General features: G+C 41.2%; 1 protein-coding gene across 1 annotated transcript in view; it reads left to right on the top strand.

The window, feature by feature from the left end:
* The window catches only part of LOC125225825 (G1/S-specific cyclin-E), a 29664-nt gene that overhangs the window by 7033 nt on the left and 6826 nt on the right, over nt 1-15805 (top strand). Inside the window, exons 6-7 of the mRNA XM_048129683.1 lie at nt 14472-14583; nt 15017-15448. Coding sequence (XP_047985640.1) covers nt 14472-14583; nt 15017-15448 — 544 coding nt within the window. The remainder of the gene's footprint in view (nt 1-14471; nt 14584-15016; nt 15449-15805) is intronic.

Genomic DNA, 15805 nt, shown 5'->3' with positions numbered 1-15805 from the left:
GCGTTTCGGGCATTATTACTACGTTTTTGTGCGATCCTCATTTGTTATCGATTATGAAAACATGGTATCATTTTGCAAATTAATTGACATCGATTTAAAAAGGACTTTTTATAATGTTTATATGTGATTAGATAATGTTATTTTATGTATATAGGCAAGAGTAGTTTTGATCTGAGCTGAAAGCTGAGGGTATAAGTGTACCCTTTTATGTATGCAATAGGAGTCAAACTAGCAGACAGGTCACTTGGTGGTAAGCGACCACTGCCGGCCATGGACACCCGAAACACCAGAAGGGTTGGAAGTACGTTGCCGGATATTTAAGATGGGTGTACGTCCTTTCCGTCGTATCGATCCGGAAATATCGACGATCAGGCGACAGTTCATTCCATAGTGAAGCTGTGAGAGATAGGAAGTTGTGATACGTGGTGTACTAATATGTATCTTTTTAATCTAGTGTGTCAAAAAGTGACGTACGATGGCACTTGGTATTTTATCGCGTCGAGAGCGTTTGATGTTATTACGGATATGAGTCACGTTGTGCCGTAGACACCACATGGTTACAGTAAATAATATATTAAATATACATTTAAGAACAATATACATTTACATATAACGGTTAGGTACATTTTGTAGTTACATCTGTATATGTGACGTTATCTGGGTAAACGGACCTTATTGTCGATGGCGCTTAGTGCGTTTTCACACTATCCGATCCGATATCGGATCGGATAGTGTGAAAACGCACTTAATAAATAAATTTTAATAATATAAGGTGTCCTAAAATCTACAAACTTTTAATCTAGTAGGTACTACTCAATTAATGATATTTAAGCTTACGTGTTACTCAAATGCGCTTCGAACTCTACTGTGTATTTCTGGCCAAAAGCTTCTTGCTTCATAAGATAAACTGGGTATTAAAATTGTCTGCTGTATTTCTGAACTGAGGCAGGTATGCCGTATGCCCCAAGAATAGAGCGTACTTCCTCTTAAATAGATCTTAAATGCCGACAACTCATTACAAACCTGCACTAACTAAAGTTTCTGTTTGATCCAATGCACAATGGTTGACTGGTAGAGAATGCCTTAAGTCCGTTTTCACATTATCCGATCTGATATCGGATGTCGGCAGAATTCCAATAAAAAAGATCCAAGATGGCGCCTGTAATATATGGGATATCGGTCCGACATCCGATATTGGATCGGATAATGTGAAAACTCACTAAGGCATTAAGTCCGCCATCTGTACATTTCTATGGCATGCAATAAAGTCGAAATAAATAAATAACTCATTAAGCCGGCTATTTCAGTTACACATGGGCAACGGCAGTTGCTTACCACTAGGCGATTCAGTGTAAACCACGCACGGTAAATATAATCCCGGTATCATAACCTAAAAAATGTTATTGTCAAGTTTATACAAACTTTCTCATATTATACTGCGTATAGATTCGTGGAATAAACGGTTGACTGATCACTTAATGAGATTTAATAGTACATTACATATCTAGGGCAGTAGTTAAGTTTCTTATTTATTGGTATTTACTGCTACGGTTCAGTAGTTTCGGAGAAAATTGCCTGTGACAGACGGACAGACAGACGTAGACGAACGAACGAGTGATTCTATAAGAGTTCCGTTTTTAGGGTTCCGTAGTCAACTAGGAACCCTTATAGTTTCGCCATGTCTGTCTGTCCGTCCGTCCGTCCGTCCGTCCGTCCGTCCGCGGATAATCTCAGTAACCGTAAGCACTAGAAAGCTGAAATTTGGTACCAATATGTATATCAATCACGCCAACAAAGTGCAATAATAAAAAATGGAAAAAAATGTTTTGTTAGGGTACCCCCCTACATGTAAAGTGGGGGCTGATATTTTTTTTCATTCCAACCCCAACGTGTGATATATTGTTGGATAGGTATTTAAAAATGAATAAGGGTTTACTAAGATCGTTTTTTGATAATATTAATATTTTCGGAAATAATCGCTCCTAAAGGGAAAAAAGTGCGTCCCCCCCTCTAACTTTTGAACCATATGTTTAAAAAATATGAAAAAAATCACAAAAGTAGAACTTTATAAAGACTTTCTAGGAAAATTGTTTTGAACTTGATAGGTTCAGTAGTTTTTGAGAAAAATACGAAAAACTACGGAACCCTACACTGAGCGTGGCCCGACACGCTCTTGGCCGGTTTTCCATTTTGGGGTACGGAACCCAAAAACTAGGTGTCAGGTGCACCATAACCCTGTTTTTCCCTTACTGTAGGTATTCGGATAAAAATAATCACTAAATATATGTTATGAAAAGAAAAGTGCATTGTAGAAACGTCAATTCTGCACACTTCATAAAACAGTGATCTTATTAAAAGAGATAATTATAGGTTAAAATTGCCCGTGTTACGGCCCAGCCACGACATTGGTCTAAGCGCGGCAGCGGCGAGCGGCACCCATACGTGCGAATGAAAAGTCCCATCGCTGTGTCTCGCTCCAATGTATGGCCGCCGCTCACCGCTGTCGCGCTTAGACCAATGTCGTGGCTGGGCCGTTATAGGATCGGTCGAGCTTAGACGAGCCTCCCGGCGAGCATGTGTGCGGGCCGTTATTATGGTAATGACCCTAATGGCGGACACAAAAAATATAAATAAACTATTTACAACAATATGGATATCGCGTCGCGTGCTCCAAACATCTTAATTCATTAACATATTCTAAAATTACCTCCTTTTTAACCCCCGACGCAAAAACGAAGGGGTGTTATAAGTTTGACGTGTCTGTCTGTCTGTTTGTCTGTCTGTCTGTGGCATCGTAGCTCCCGAACGGATGAACCGATTTAGATTTATTTTTTGTCCGAAAGCTGAGTTAGTCGGGAGTATTCTTAGCCATGTTTCATGAAAATCGGTCTACTATGTCGCAGTCGGGGGTTTTTTCAAAATTTTAATTTTGTGGTTAGGTTATATTAGATAAGCATAAGCTAATTTTAGTTTACAGCCATAAATAAAGACACATCTCGGACACTGGCGATCAAATATATGAAAGAGGCGCGTTCCTAGCACACAGTCTAAGCTCGTGTAGGTGAACGCGTACTATGCTTGTATGAATGAAATATGACAGGTCGACTGTTCGCGTTTTGGACAGGTTAATACTGCGAGGTGACCGAGAGGGGGTGGGCGGCATGTTCAGCGGGGAGCGGGAGTGGCCATACTGTACGATAGTACTCTTTATTATTGTAATTTCAACTTGAAGATCCAAAATTCCTTGAGTTTTACGACCGGTCTAGCCAAGCGCTAACGCGTAGTGATAGTGACTGCGTGCTAAGCCGCGATCCTGGGTTCGAATCCCAGTAAGATCATTTATTTGTGTATACATTAACTACCCGTTTTTCCAAAATCAGATTGTGTTTATTATATCTTCTCTCCAATAAGATACGTTAATCTGTATTCAAAGTCACGTCTAGTGTATTTTTATTGTGCAGTGTGCTCTGCGTACTGATTTCTCTGTCAACATATCTATTCAAGGGTCGTTCTTACGTAAGGGTGCGATCAAGAAAGGGTTGAACAGGTTCAGGACAGCCCCGTGCCATTCATGGGCAATTCATATACCAATTATAGTATTTTAGCAGTTTCTGTAGTTTTTTATACGGTTTTAAATTAAAGTAAAATGGCTAAACGTAACTAGTGTTTGTATTAAAATAAATGCTCATAAAATTTGACTACAATCGGCAGAATTGTGAGGCGAACAGCCTATTTTATTTAAGAATGTCACATAATATTTCATTATTTATTTATTTTTACCCTTATTGAAATTACCTAATTCGCTTAGCTCTTTGTAATACAATTAATAAACACTATACAAAACAACCTCACTTTACAGTCACGCGTTTATGCTCAAAATATAAGAGCTATATAGAGAATTTTTTTCGCGTACGTGTGTAAAGTGTAAACGAACTGTACAGTCAAGTGTAAAAATATGGGTGCGTACAACTTATCAAAAATATGTCCCATAGCACTTTATGTCGGCGGAATAAGGTCTCGGTACATATTTTTGAGCGGATAAAATCGATACGTATTTTTGCACTTGACTGTACAGTGAACTGCAAAAGTGCACGGCGAATAAACAATGAATTCATTCATAACTTCTTCATGCAATTTCGAAACTCACCGGCCTCACTGTACATAGTACAATTATGTACATCTTGTACTAAGCATCAGTCCTCCAAGTCCGAGTAGCCGGCATGACAGGTGCAACGATGACGCGTCTGACGTCACGCGCTGCGTACGCTGCCGATGACGCCCCGTGGCTAGTGTCGCTACGAGACACCGCGTGCCTAGCAACTAACACGATCCAAACTCGTTTGCAACAATACCGTAATTGATATGCTCTAGTCGCCCAAAGGCCTTTATTTGGACATATCAAAATTGCTTGCCTTGGCAAGGTAATGTCTGAGTGGCTCATCATCATCATCAAACTAATTAATAAAATAATTTCGCAAATCAGTAAATTGTTCTTCATTCATTTGCAATTTTTGTAAAGTCCGGCAATATTACCATAAACTAAAAAACAGTCTACACAAAGCGTGCTTAGGTATTTGAAGATTCTCAATTTATATCCTATAAAATAGGGGTTCATATGCAATTAGTTTACTTGACAACGATCTCAACGATAACAGTCTTAAGTGTTCATTTTACATTTAAACTACTACAAATAAGTATAACCATCACAGTTCTATCCTAATTAAGTTGAGCTATTTCCGTTTTATTAAAGTTAAATTAAAGTTTCTGGACTTTTAAATTCAATTTAACCTTCGAGCTTCCCCGCGGGGCATAAATATCATAAATATGTCTCTACTGACGTAGATTTATTGTAGCAACTTAGAACGGAATACTGTTTTGATGCGAGGCTTCATCGCCCGTCGAATATCAAAACCATTCTGCCCGAAATCCGAATCTAATGGCGGTACTCGAACTTTGAGTAGGTCTGAAATAAATTTGATATTACTCCATTAGTGGGGTCCATAGTTATGCCGAATCATTATTAAATCAAAATCGTAATTTTAAACCGCGAATTCCGCATTCGTAATACATTTAATTCATCTCTCGCATTACGTCATTTCGATAAGCACATAATAGTCGTAATCCTGAAGATTCTCCGCACAAAAAACTACCTTTGAAAGTGGCCTTTTTGGGCGAGACTAGTTTTTGCGGCGCCGCCTGCAGCGGGCCCCATCTCACGATACCGCTATGTTAGCATTATGGCCATTATGTAAGGAGGATTTTCCGATGGAGACATTAAATTTCCGAATTTTAATTTACGTTTCGTTATCGTTTATGACTTTGGAGGACAGTTCTTACTCTATATTGACAAACAGGAAACAGAGGGTAAAATTAGGATTCAGTGACTGTACCAGTGAAGATGAGGACGTGACATACGGAGTTCCTCAAGGTTCTGTGCTTGGTCCCACGTTATTTTTAATCTATATTAACGACCTATGTGACCTGAGGATCCCAAATGCCAGAGTGTTCTCGTATGCAGATGATACCGCCATCGTTTTTACTGGTACGTCATGGGAAGATATTCAAAAATCTGCTGAGACAGGATTAAAAAACATCAGCCTATGGCTTAAAAATAATATTCTTACGCTAAATACCACCAAAACAAATTATATATGTCACAGTATCTACTCTAATACTCAACCGAATAACAGTTTTTCCATTAAAATACATGGCTGTTCCAACGATGAACTAGATTGCTGTCAGAGTACCTGTCCTACTATATCTAGAGTGGAGTCTACAAAATATTTAGGCGTCTTTGTGGATCGGGGGCTCACTTGGTATCAACATCTCGAATATGTCATATTGCGATTGCAAAAACTTAAATGGATTTTTAAAAATGTGAGACACATAGTTCCAAGCAAAGCGCCGGACCCGCAATGGAAAAACAGAGATATTCTGAAGGAGATATACACATCGTTGGTACAATCAATACTCACCTACTGTCTACCTGTTTGGGGTGGGGCATGCAAGACTCGTTTTATAGATGTAGAGAGAGCTCAACGCAGTCTTCTTAAACTAATGTATTTTAAGAAAATATGGTTTCCAACTGAAGAATTATATAAATTACTAGCTTTTACCCGCGGCTTCGCCCGCGTAATAAAAGTATTCTTATTGAAACGTTTACAAAAAAATAAGATTTTCATTTGGATCCGTAGGTTTCTTTGTACACGGTACATCTGTCCGCGATTATTTCGATTAAGGTAAAGCGGGGCAATTCTCGACTGGGGGGGGCCATTGTAACTGATCTATTTGTTGTACGGTCAGCCAAGAAAGTGGTTTACCACTTTTAAACTCTATTGATCGGAAAGTGGTAAACCACTTTTTTGACTGACTGTACCTTACATATATTACTATTGTTTTTAAAGAAATTCTTGCAATGATTGTAGAATTGTTACACAGCGACCACAGCGTAGGTAAATAGTAGGTACGAATATGTATGTATTTTACCTATATAAATATTTATACTGGGGAAACTTCATAGATAGATAGATAGATAGATATACGTTTATTTGTTTGTCACAATACACACAGAATACACAAAAGAAATAAGTTACAAAAAAGAATTAGAATACATAATAAGCATCAAATTGGAAAACAGGACATAGATTTTTACCATAGCGTATCTATGATCTGTGCGCGTCGTAGTGCGTATCATACAACCCACATAGCCAGTAAGTATCTCGACGCTATGGTCGGTAGGGTAAAAAGTAATTCCTTGCATTATCGCTTACAATTTTTTCCATTTTGCTTATACTTATTGCAAACGTAAACATATAAAAGGCAAGCAAACAACGATCTTCTTACAGCACATTGAATGTAATAGTTATAACGGATGCAGGATACTCGCCGATGCCTACTTACTAAGCCATTCCCACTGAGCCACTTGCATTTTACACTGCCACACTGCCTAGATATCGATTGCCGACCGATTATTCCGACCCCAATCCCTATTCTTATCCCCGTCCCTATCTCTATTTTTGTCCCTGTCCCCGTCCCTCCCCTATTTTCCCCGTCCCCTATTTTTATCTGTATCCCTATCCCTATCCCTATCCCTATCCCTATCCCTATCCCTATCCCTATCGCTATCGCTATCGCTATCGCTATCGCTATCCCTATCGCTATCGCTATCCCTATCCCTATCCCTATCCCTATCCCTATCCCTAACCCTATCCCGTTCCTGTCCCTGTCCCTGTCCCTGGCCCTGTCCCTGTCCCTGTCCCTGTCCTTGCCCCTGTCAAATTATCATGCTAGGAGGTGAACTTTGAAAAATTCTTTCTTAGTGCTCCTCTACACTATATAAGGAACCTACGTGGCAAATTTGAAATCTCTTGAACCAGAAGTAAAGATAAAAGGTAAAGCTATACTTATGACTATTTTGGATACTTTAATCCCATCGCACAACAACAGGGGAGTAAATTTCTTTTCCGCCTCATTAGATTTTAAAATCTTTGTATTTATCATGATCAGCGACCCGATAAACCATAAAAACGATACCCATATTGTGTTTTTGACTTTACCCCCTTGGCACCCCTTTAGGGGTCAAATTTTCAAAAAAACCTGAAACATGTATTTAGTCATATGTCTTTAGGAATCCTCCTGTGCAGTTTCGAATAAAATAGTCAAACTAATCTTGTTTCCCCATACAAACTTTGAACCCCCATTTCACCCTTTTAAGAGGAGAATTTTGAAAAATCCTTTCTTAGTGCTCCTCTACGCCATATAAGGAACCTATGTGCCAAATTTGAAATCTCTAGGACCAGCGGTTTCGGCTGTGTGTTGATATGTCAATCAGTCAGTCAATATCTTCTTTTATATATTTTTTTGATATTTAAACCCCATTGCACCACAACAGGGGAGAAGGTATTTCAATTCCGCCTCGTTAGATTTTAAAAACGTTGTATTTATCGTGATCAGCGACCCGATAAACCATAAAAACGATACCCATATTGATTTTTTGACTTTATCACCCCCTTTTCACCCTTTTGGGGGTTACATTTTCAAAAAACCTGAAACACGTGTTCAGTCATATGTCTTAAGGAATCTTCCTGTGAAGTTTCGAATAAAATAGTCAAACTAATCTTGTTTCCCCATACAAACTTTGAACCCCCATTTGACCCCCTTAGGAGGTGAATTTTGAAAAATCCTTTCTTAGTGCTCCTTTACACTATATAAGGAACCTACGTGCCAAATTTGAAATCTCTAGGACCAGCGGTTTCGGCTGTGCGTTGATATGTCAGTCAGTCAGTCAGTCAGTCAGTCAGTCAGCTTCTTCTTTTATATATTTAGATGTAAAGTACCTACAGTGCGGAAGCTATATGTCTTAACCACAGTACTTAGAAAACACAAAACTACACCTTTTGATTGCAATTTGTTAAATAAGCGAAGAAGAGACATTGTTATGCACTCACAAACAACTAAAACTGCATTTGCTAGCAGACAATATAATAAACTATCATCTCATTTATACAACACCTTAAACAGAGAGCTTGACATATATCCGGAGTTACATTATAAGGTAAAAAATAAAATAACAACTTGGTTACAAGAAAAAAACTATGATGAAGTGGAGAATTTGTTAAGATTTGTAACCTGAACTAGTAACACACACACGCGCACACACACACACACACACACACACACACACACACACACACACACACACACACACACACTCACTCACGCTCGCGCGCACTGCATGTTTTTTAGGATTAAAAAAAAAAAAATTGTTTATTAAAAAATAGGAATGTTACAGGATAGTAAAATTATATTAGGTACTACGTTATAGCTATGAAGAGCGGTGCCTCCTGGCACAGGTTATTTTGCAAATAACTTACAAGGAGACACCAGCAACTGTAAGATTTTGTACAAAATGTGAACAAATAAATAATTTTAATTTTTTTTTAATTTTTAATTTTTTAATATTGCTATTGCTAGTGAAATAAATCATAAATACTTTGGTAAGTTCTGGCAACGGGTGAATAAAATTTTAAAACCCACATCTCGCTATCCCTCGCATATAGAGATGGGCGGACGGACGACAGGGACATAGCAGACTTCATCAAGTTGTTTACTCAACAGAAACCTCCAGGCGCCACCAGGCCCCAGAGATAGTTGACGACGGCCGTGCAATGTTTACAATCACGTCAGATGACGTCACGCAAGCGCTGAAACAGATGACGCACGGCAAGTCTCCCGGGTTAGATGGCCTTACATCGAACACATCAGATATGGCGGCCCAGTATTGTCGCATATGCTAGGTATTCTGTTCACAGCTATAATTAAAACTGGTCATTTACCGCAGGATTTGACACATACTGTTATTGTACCTATATGTAAGAACAGGAGGAAAAATGTCGCAAGTGCTAGTAATTACCGACCGATTGCTTTGGCAAATATAATAGCCAGACTGCTGGAAAGGGTGCTGCACCTGCTCACTGTTCCATATTTGCACAGTGCCGACAACCAATTCGGCTTCAAGAGTGAGGTCTCAACGAATTCAGCTATATATTTATTTATTTTATTTATTTATTTAATCAAAAAGTAACACAGCATTACAGTTTACACCAAGGCACTGTGAAACTCCAAAATACAAAAAAAGACTTACAAAAAAAATAATACAAAAGGCATACAAAAAATAAACAAATTAAACATTAGATTTGGGCGACGACGTAACAGCGTGGCTCCGTTGCGTCGTCTGACTCGGCGTAGGATTCGGCAGGTTGCCCCGGAACCGCCGAAATACCACACCCTTCGGCCAGAAGTCTGCGCTCGCGATGGTGTCCTGCAGCGTGCGCGGCACGCGCACAACAAATGAAGTGAAGTGCACGTAGTGGCGCGACTGCAGCTGTTGCACCCTCAGCGTGTAGCCAGTCTTCCGGCGAACGTACTCCACCACCTCATCAGCCCCGGCGGAGTAATGCAAGCGCGACACGTAGAGCGCTTTACTCGGTGTAGCAACTCGCAGACCAGAAGTAATCGGCTCCGCGGTACCACACAGAGTCTTACGAGGCGCCCTACGCGCCTTGCTCTTCCTTTGCACCAGTGTGAACCCCTCCTTATCCACATCGGCACGGGAGGACTTCTCCTTGATTGGAGCCCGTTCTTCACACACCTTTGCAGGTGCGCTGACCTGGTTCGCTGCGGCGTTGCGTTGACCGGCTAGGGCGACTACATCAGCATATGCCCGCTGACGTGAGCTCGACGTGAGGGGGGAGGCGGCCGCACGCGCGGGGGGCGCGCGGGCGGCGGAGCGGCGCGTGCGACATTTTTAATTGTGTCAACGCGCAAACTACCTGACTCGACACTAGTGTTGTCAGGTCGATGATCGGACGTCGAAACCGCTGACCGAGCAGGAGCATTACGTAAACAACTAATTTCGTCACGTAACTCGGCGATTGTTTGCAAGCTGGTTTCAAACCTAGTAATAACTACAGCTAAACTTGTTTTTAGGGCCACGATTTCCCTTAACAAGCTGCGAACGTTGACGTCATCCGGATCGCACGACGGAATGATGGAGATATCTGTCGCCACAAACTCCGGAATTCGGTCCTTATACTCCTTGAAGATCTTCATAATGTCTTCAAGGCTCTTCTTCCCGGTTTCATCTGTATATGCCTTTAAACAGCTACTACAAAGCTAGAAAGACACCCGTGTACGCCTGCTTCCTCGACCTCAGCAAAGCTTTTGACAGAGTTGACCACCAATTGCTGTGGAACCAACGGAAAGCGCCCACGCCAATTATTAAGATATTGGAGAAGTGGTATTCCCAGCAGAAGAACGTAGTAAGATGGAAGTCAACTCTGTCCATGCCAGCGGGCTAAACTGTGGCGTGAGACAAGGAGGCAGTATGTCTCCGGCTCTCTTCAGCGTGTACATGGATGGGCTGTCGCAGGCTTTGACCAGTACCGAGGTTGGCTGCTCCATCAATGGGCAAATGATAAATCACATCGCATATGCAGACGATATGGTCCTACTAGCACCATCTGTGGGAGCTATGCGTAAGTTACTCGCAGAATGCGAGAGATACGCCAGTCAGCATAACATGAGATACAATCCGGACAAGTCTGAATTTATGCTCATGGAGGCAGAACATATGCCCACACATGTACCACCTCTTTTGCTTGATGGAGTTCAATTGCGGAGAGTACACGAAGTCAAATATCTTGGCCACAACTTATTGTCCAGTTTAAAAGACCAGGAGGACATAGAAAGGCAGAGGCGAGCAACCGCAGTAAGGGCAAACATGTTGGCTAGAAGATTCGCCAAATGTAGTGACTGCGTAAAAAGACAGCTGTTCCTCAGTTTTTGTAGACGCGTGTACACTGTCGAGTTATGGTCCGACTACACCTACGCGGCGGTGAGAGACCTGCGCGTGCAATACAACAACGCGTGGCGCGTTCGCGGAGGGGCGCGCGCCGGGCTGGGACGCGCTACTGCGCATGAGGAGCGCCACCGCCAGAAAGGCAATTTTCGCCTCCTCCAACACGCTTCTGTCCGCGGCGAGAGAGTGGGACGCCAGCCCGCTGCACGAGCGCTGGAGGGCCTACCACAGGCCTGTGGGATCGGGGTCGGGGTGACCCGAAACCGCAGGTCCTACTAGATTAATTTAGTTTTAGTTTTATTAATTTTAATTTAATTTATTATGTTAATATTAGTAATAATCTATGGAATGTATTTCCGGAAATAAATAATTTCAATTCAATTTCAATATATCTTGGGGTTAGTTCTGAAGTAGCGGGCGTAACATACTAGTTTGATAAACTTTATCGCATCGGTTGCGTCCAAATCATGCGAAAAAGACAGCCTGATATCGTTTATTACGCGACCGTGCTTGCTTGTCCGGTCTTAGGCATCTAAACATTGCTAAAAACCGCCCTAGAAAAGAAAGGAAGCCTTCCGTAATCTATGATATACGGTCTAAACATATATGCATTTTGGCATTAAGTCCGCCATTTGTACATTTTTGTGTATTTTTGTGCAATAAATAAATAAATATCAGCGTAAGCCAGCGTTCCCACTTAAGCGTTGCGTGTCTCGGGGCGCGCCGGCGGCGGCTTGGCGGCGCGTCTTACGTCCATCCTATACAAAATGTACTGAGGAGACGTTTTTTGAATTACACTGAGGCGGCGTGGCGCAGACGTCCGTTGCGCGCCCCGAGACACGCGACGCTCTGATGTGGCCGGTCCCTAACAGTGTTCGATACTATTTCGATCCAGTTTAATCTACTCTTATGTCTGATGGCGCCTAGGACCTCCTTGCTTACATCACAATATCGAATACTAGTAAAGTCTAGCATCTGTTCATAAAAGATGCTAGACTTTACTCCGATATTGGACACGACAATATAGAGCGAATATGTTCGAGAACAGCACAGACTAATCGCCTGTAGCCTTATTGCATTGTACTTGTAGTTTGTAGCAAGCAGTGAAAGCAGGAAAGTACACCAGGCGATTAGAAACATTCCCGCTTATCGGCCCAAGTAGGTCGCCCCGTACATCTAGGGTACGATGTACCTAGGTCACTCGTAACGTAAGCTGGGTGGATGGCGCTATCGTTGGGAAGTCGTTAAAGTATGGCTGTGGGCGGCTATGTGTCTGTTTGAATTTTACGTCGACGAATGTAAAAAACCACCCACGGTAACCTACAAGTGGATTGACCAGCGGGTAAAAAAAATATCTGTTTATTTTTAAGAAACATGCATGCATTTATGAACTGAACTGCTAATCTTAAATTAAAAAGATTGAATTGTGTTGGAGTGGGCAGGCCAAGGAATAAAGCAACCGTAATTAATTCCACGCAGTTTATATTTCTATGTACGTTTTCTTATGTATGTTCTACATTACAAATACTACAATCTTGTTGGCTACATTGAAAGAAACATAGTTGCATTTACGCTTCTCCCCAATAAACTGGTGGCTTCTGTGCTGTCCTTTACATTCAAGTATGTTTTTTTTGTATTTTAGTGTTACCGTTGAAAATAAAATTTGGGAGGCATAGTTCTTAACCGGATTCCGATGATCCTTACATTTTTAGGGTTCCGTAGTCAACTAGGAACCCTTATAGTTTCGCCATGTCTGTCTGTCCGTCCGTCCGTCCGTCCGCGAATAATCTCAGTAACCGTTAGCACTAGAAAGCTGAAATTTGGTACCAATATGTATATCAATCACGCCAACAAAGTGCAAAAATAAAAAATGGAAAAAAATGTTTTATTAGGGTACCCCCCCTACATGTAATGTGGGGGCTGATTTTTTTTTTTTTATTCCAACCCCAACGTATGATATATTGTTAGATAGGTATTAAAAAATTAATACGGGTTTACTAAGATAGTTTCTTGATAATATTAATATTTTCGGAAATAATCGCTCCTAAAGGAAAAAAAAGTGCGTCCCCCCCCCTCTAACTTTTGAACCATATGTTTAAAAAATATGAAAAAAATCAAAAAAGTAGAACATTATAAATACTTTCTAGGAAAATTATTTTGATAGGTTCAGTAGTTTTTGAGAAAAATATGGAAAACTACGGAACCCTACACTGAGCGTGGCCCGACACGCTCTTGGCTGGTTTTTTTTTAGATCATTAAGAAGTTTTTCGACACAAATAAAAAATCCTTCCGTAATAATTTAGAACCTAGGCCAATTTCATAGAATTTGACAATCAATCAAATTTGATGATCACAATCCTATTTTATGTTTGTAAACGCCAGTTAAGGCTCTATTAGACGCCAATTAAACTCGCATGCGAGTTGCCTTGCATGGCGATATTTGATTGATGTGTTGAATTGGTTCACACACATATCTGAATTTATGCACACATAAATAATTATTTCCTTAAAATTCTTAACGATCTGTGCTTTGATTATTTTTTCTGCGAATGATTTATCACTAAATCATATTGGCCAACCATGTCAGGCCTAATACTGTTTGTCTTATACACCAACGCACTCAATCGGTATAACAGAAAACCTAATAATGATATCATTCATTCGTGTACCAAAGTATTTGTAGATTTTTTTATACTACGTCGGTGGCAAACCAGCGTACGGCCCGCCTGATGGAAAGCGGTCACCGTAACCTATGGACGCCTGCAACTCAAAAAGTGTCACATGCGCGTTGCCACCCCATTAGAAACTTGTACATTCCCTTTTCCTGTGTTAAATACACAGTAAAAAGGGGTAGGAGATTAACATTATCTGCACTATTTTTCTTTCACTTGCGTTTAAGGATGATAATAAACCACGTGTAGTATAGTCAGCATCAAATGTATTTTCCCCCCACTAGTACAAATCCTTTCTCTGTTTCGTTTTTCAATTCCACACTCTGCGTTAAAATACAACTTTGCCCCCTTGTATAACAAACAACTCTTATAGCAACCCCGAAAATAGCCAAATATAATCATTACACGTTCTAAGACGTACAGGGTTGTTTTTTGTGCAGGTGTGCGAAGTATACAAACTACACCGGGAGACGTTCCACCTGACAGTGGACTACGTGGACCGGTATCTCTCCAACACGGACGACGTGCAGAAGGGACGGTTGCAGCTCATTGGTTAGTATTTTTGTCTTGAGAAACTTGGGGCCTCACATGACTTGGCTGTCAGAACTTATTGCGCAGAGCCAATGGTGTGTCCCACTCCGCTCAAAAGAGAAAAATATGGCTTCGTCTTCGATTGACTACAGACAAATGAAAGCGCGTGTATGTCGTTCGAAGCAGACTTATAAAAACGACCACCAATATAATCTGATTAGACAGTCTTAAAACTACTGCCAGTGTCATTATTACCTATTCTTTAAGATTGAATGTGTTAATAGTTCCAAAAGTGTTCTACTGTAACGTCGCATTTAGCGACAATGATTCTTACTTGGCGTCCTACGATAGCTCGGCAAGCTATCGATCAAAAGGGGAATGTTTTATTCAAACACAACTTGCTATTTTTAATGGTATCATCTACAGAACTCTTTTAACTTTTCAAAAATTCCAGGTATCACCTGCCTCTTCATCGCCGCAAAAGTCGAAGAAGTGTACCCACCGAAAATCGGCGAGTTCGCCTACGTCACCGACGGCGCTTGCACCACCGACGAAATCTTGCTCGAAGAGCTCCTCATACTCAAAATATTATCCTGGAACATCACACCTATAACTATCAACAGCTGGTTAAACGTGTACATGCAGTTAGCTAGCGAAGGGAGAAGTGCTAAGCGGAGATTGATAAGCGAGACTGACTGCGGGGCGAATGCGCTAAGAGGCTACACGTTCGTGTTTCCCCAGTACAGTTCGCTGGAGTTTGTGGTGTGCGGGCAGCTGATCGACCTGGCAGTGCTGCACGTGGATGTGAACCAGTTCTCGTACAGCGTGGTGGCGGCGGCGGCCATCGCGCACGCCTTCGACAGGGAGCTGGCGATCAGAGTGTCGGGTGAGTTGATGTTGTTTTATAAATTATCAACTCAATTTCAGGGCTAATACGTAGTCATACCTTACGACAAATAATTTTGGCGTCACAATTTACGGTTGTGTGACTTGTATTGATATTGGACTACAGATTTTTGAAACCCTAAGGGTATGCGCCCGCGGGCGACTTTTTTGTCTCTCACACCATCGGACTATGGGCTAGTATGAAAGTGCGCCCACGTAGCGACGCAACTTTTCATAGAAACACACTCAAGAGACAAATAAGTCGCCCGTGGGCGCATACTCTTAGCCTTCTTCTTTAGTCGTTCCCTCAATGCTGTGAGGATCGTGACATCATGTCATTCTGTTGAAGAATCGAAAT

This window comes from Leguminivora glycinivorella, chromosome 4, assembly GCF_023078275.1.
Source record: "Leguminivora glycinivorella isolate SPB_JAAS2020 chromosome 4, LegGlyc_1.1, whole genome shotgun sequence".
NCBI classification, from domain to species: Eukaryota; Metazoa; Arthropoda; class Insecta; order Lepidoptera; family Tortricidae; genus Leguminivora; species Leguminivora glycinivorella.
The sequence above is the reverse complement of the archived record's forward strand: the minus strand, read 5'-3'. Positions and strand labels throughout refer to the sequence as shown.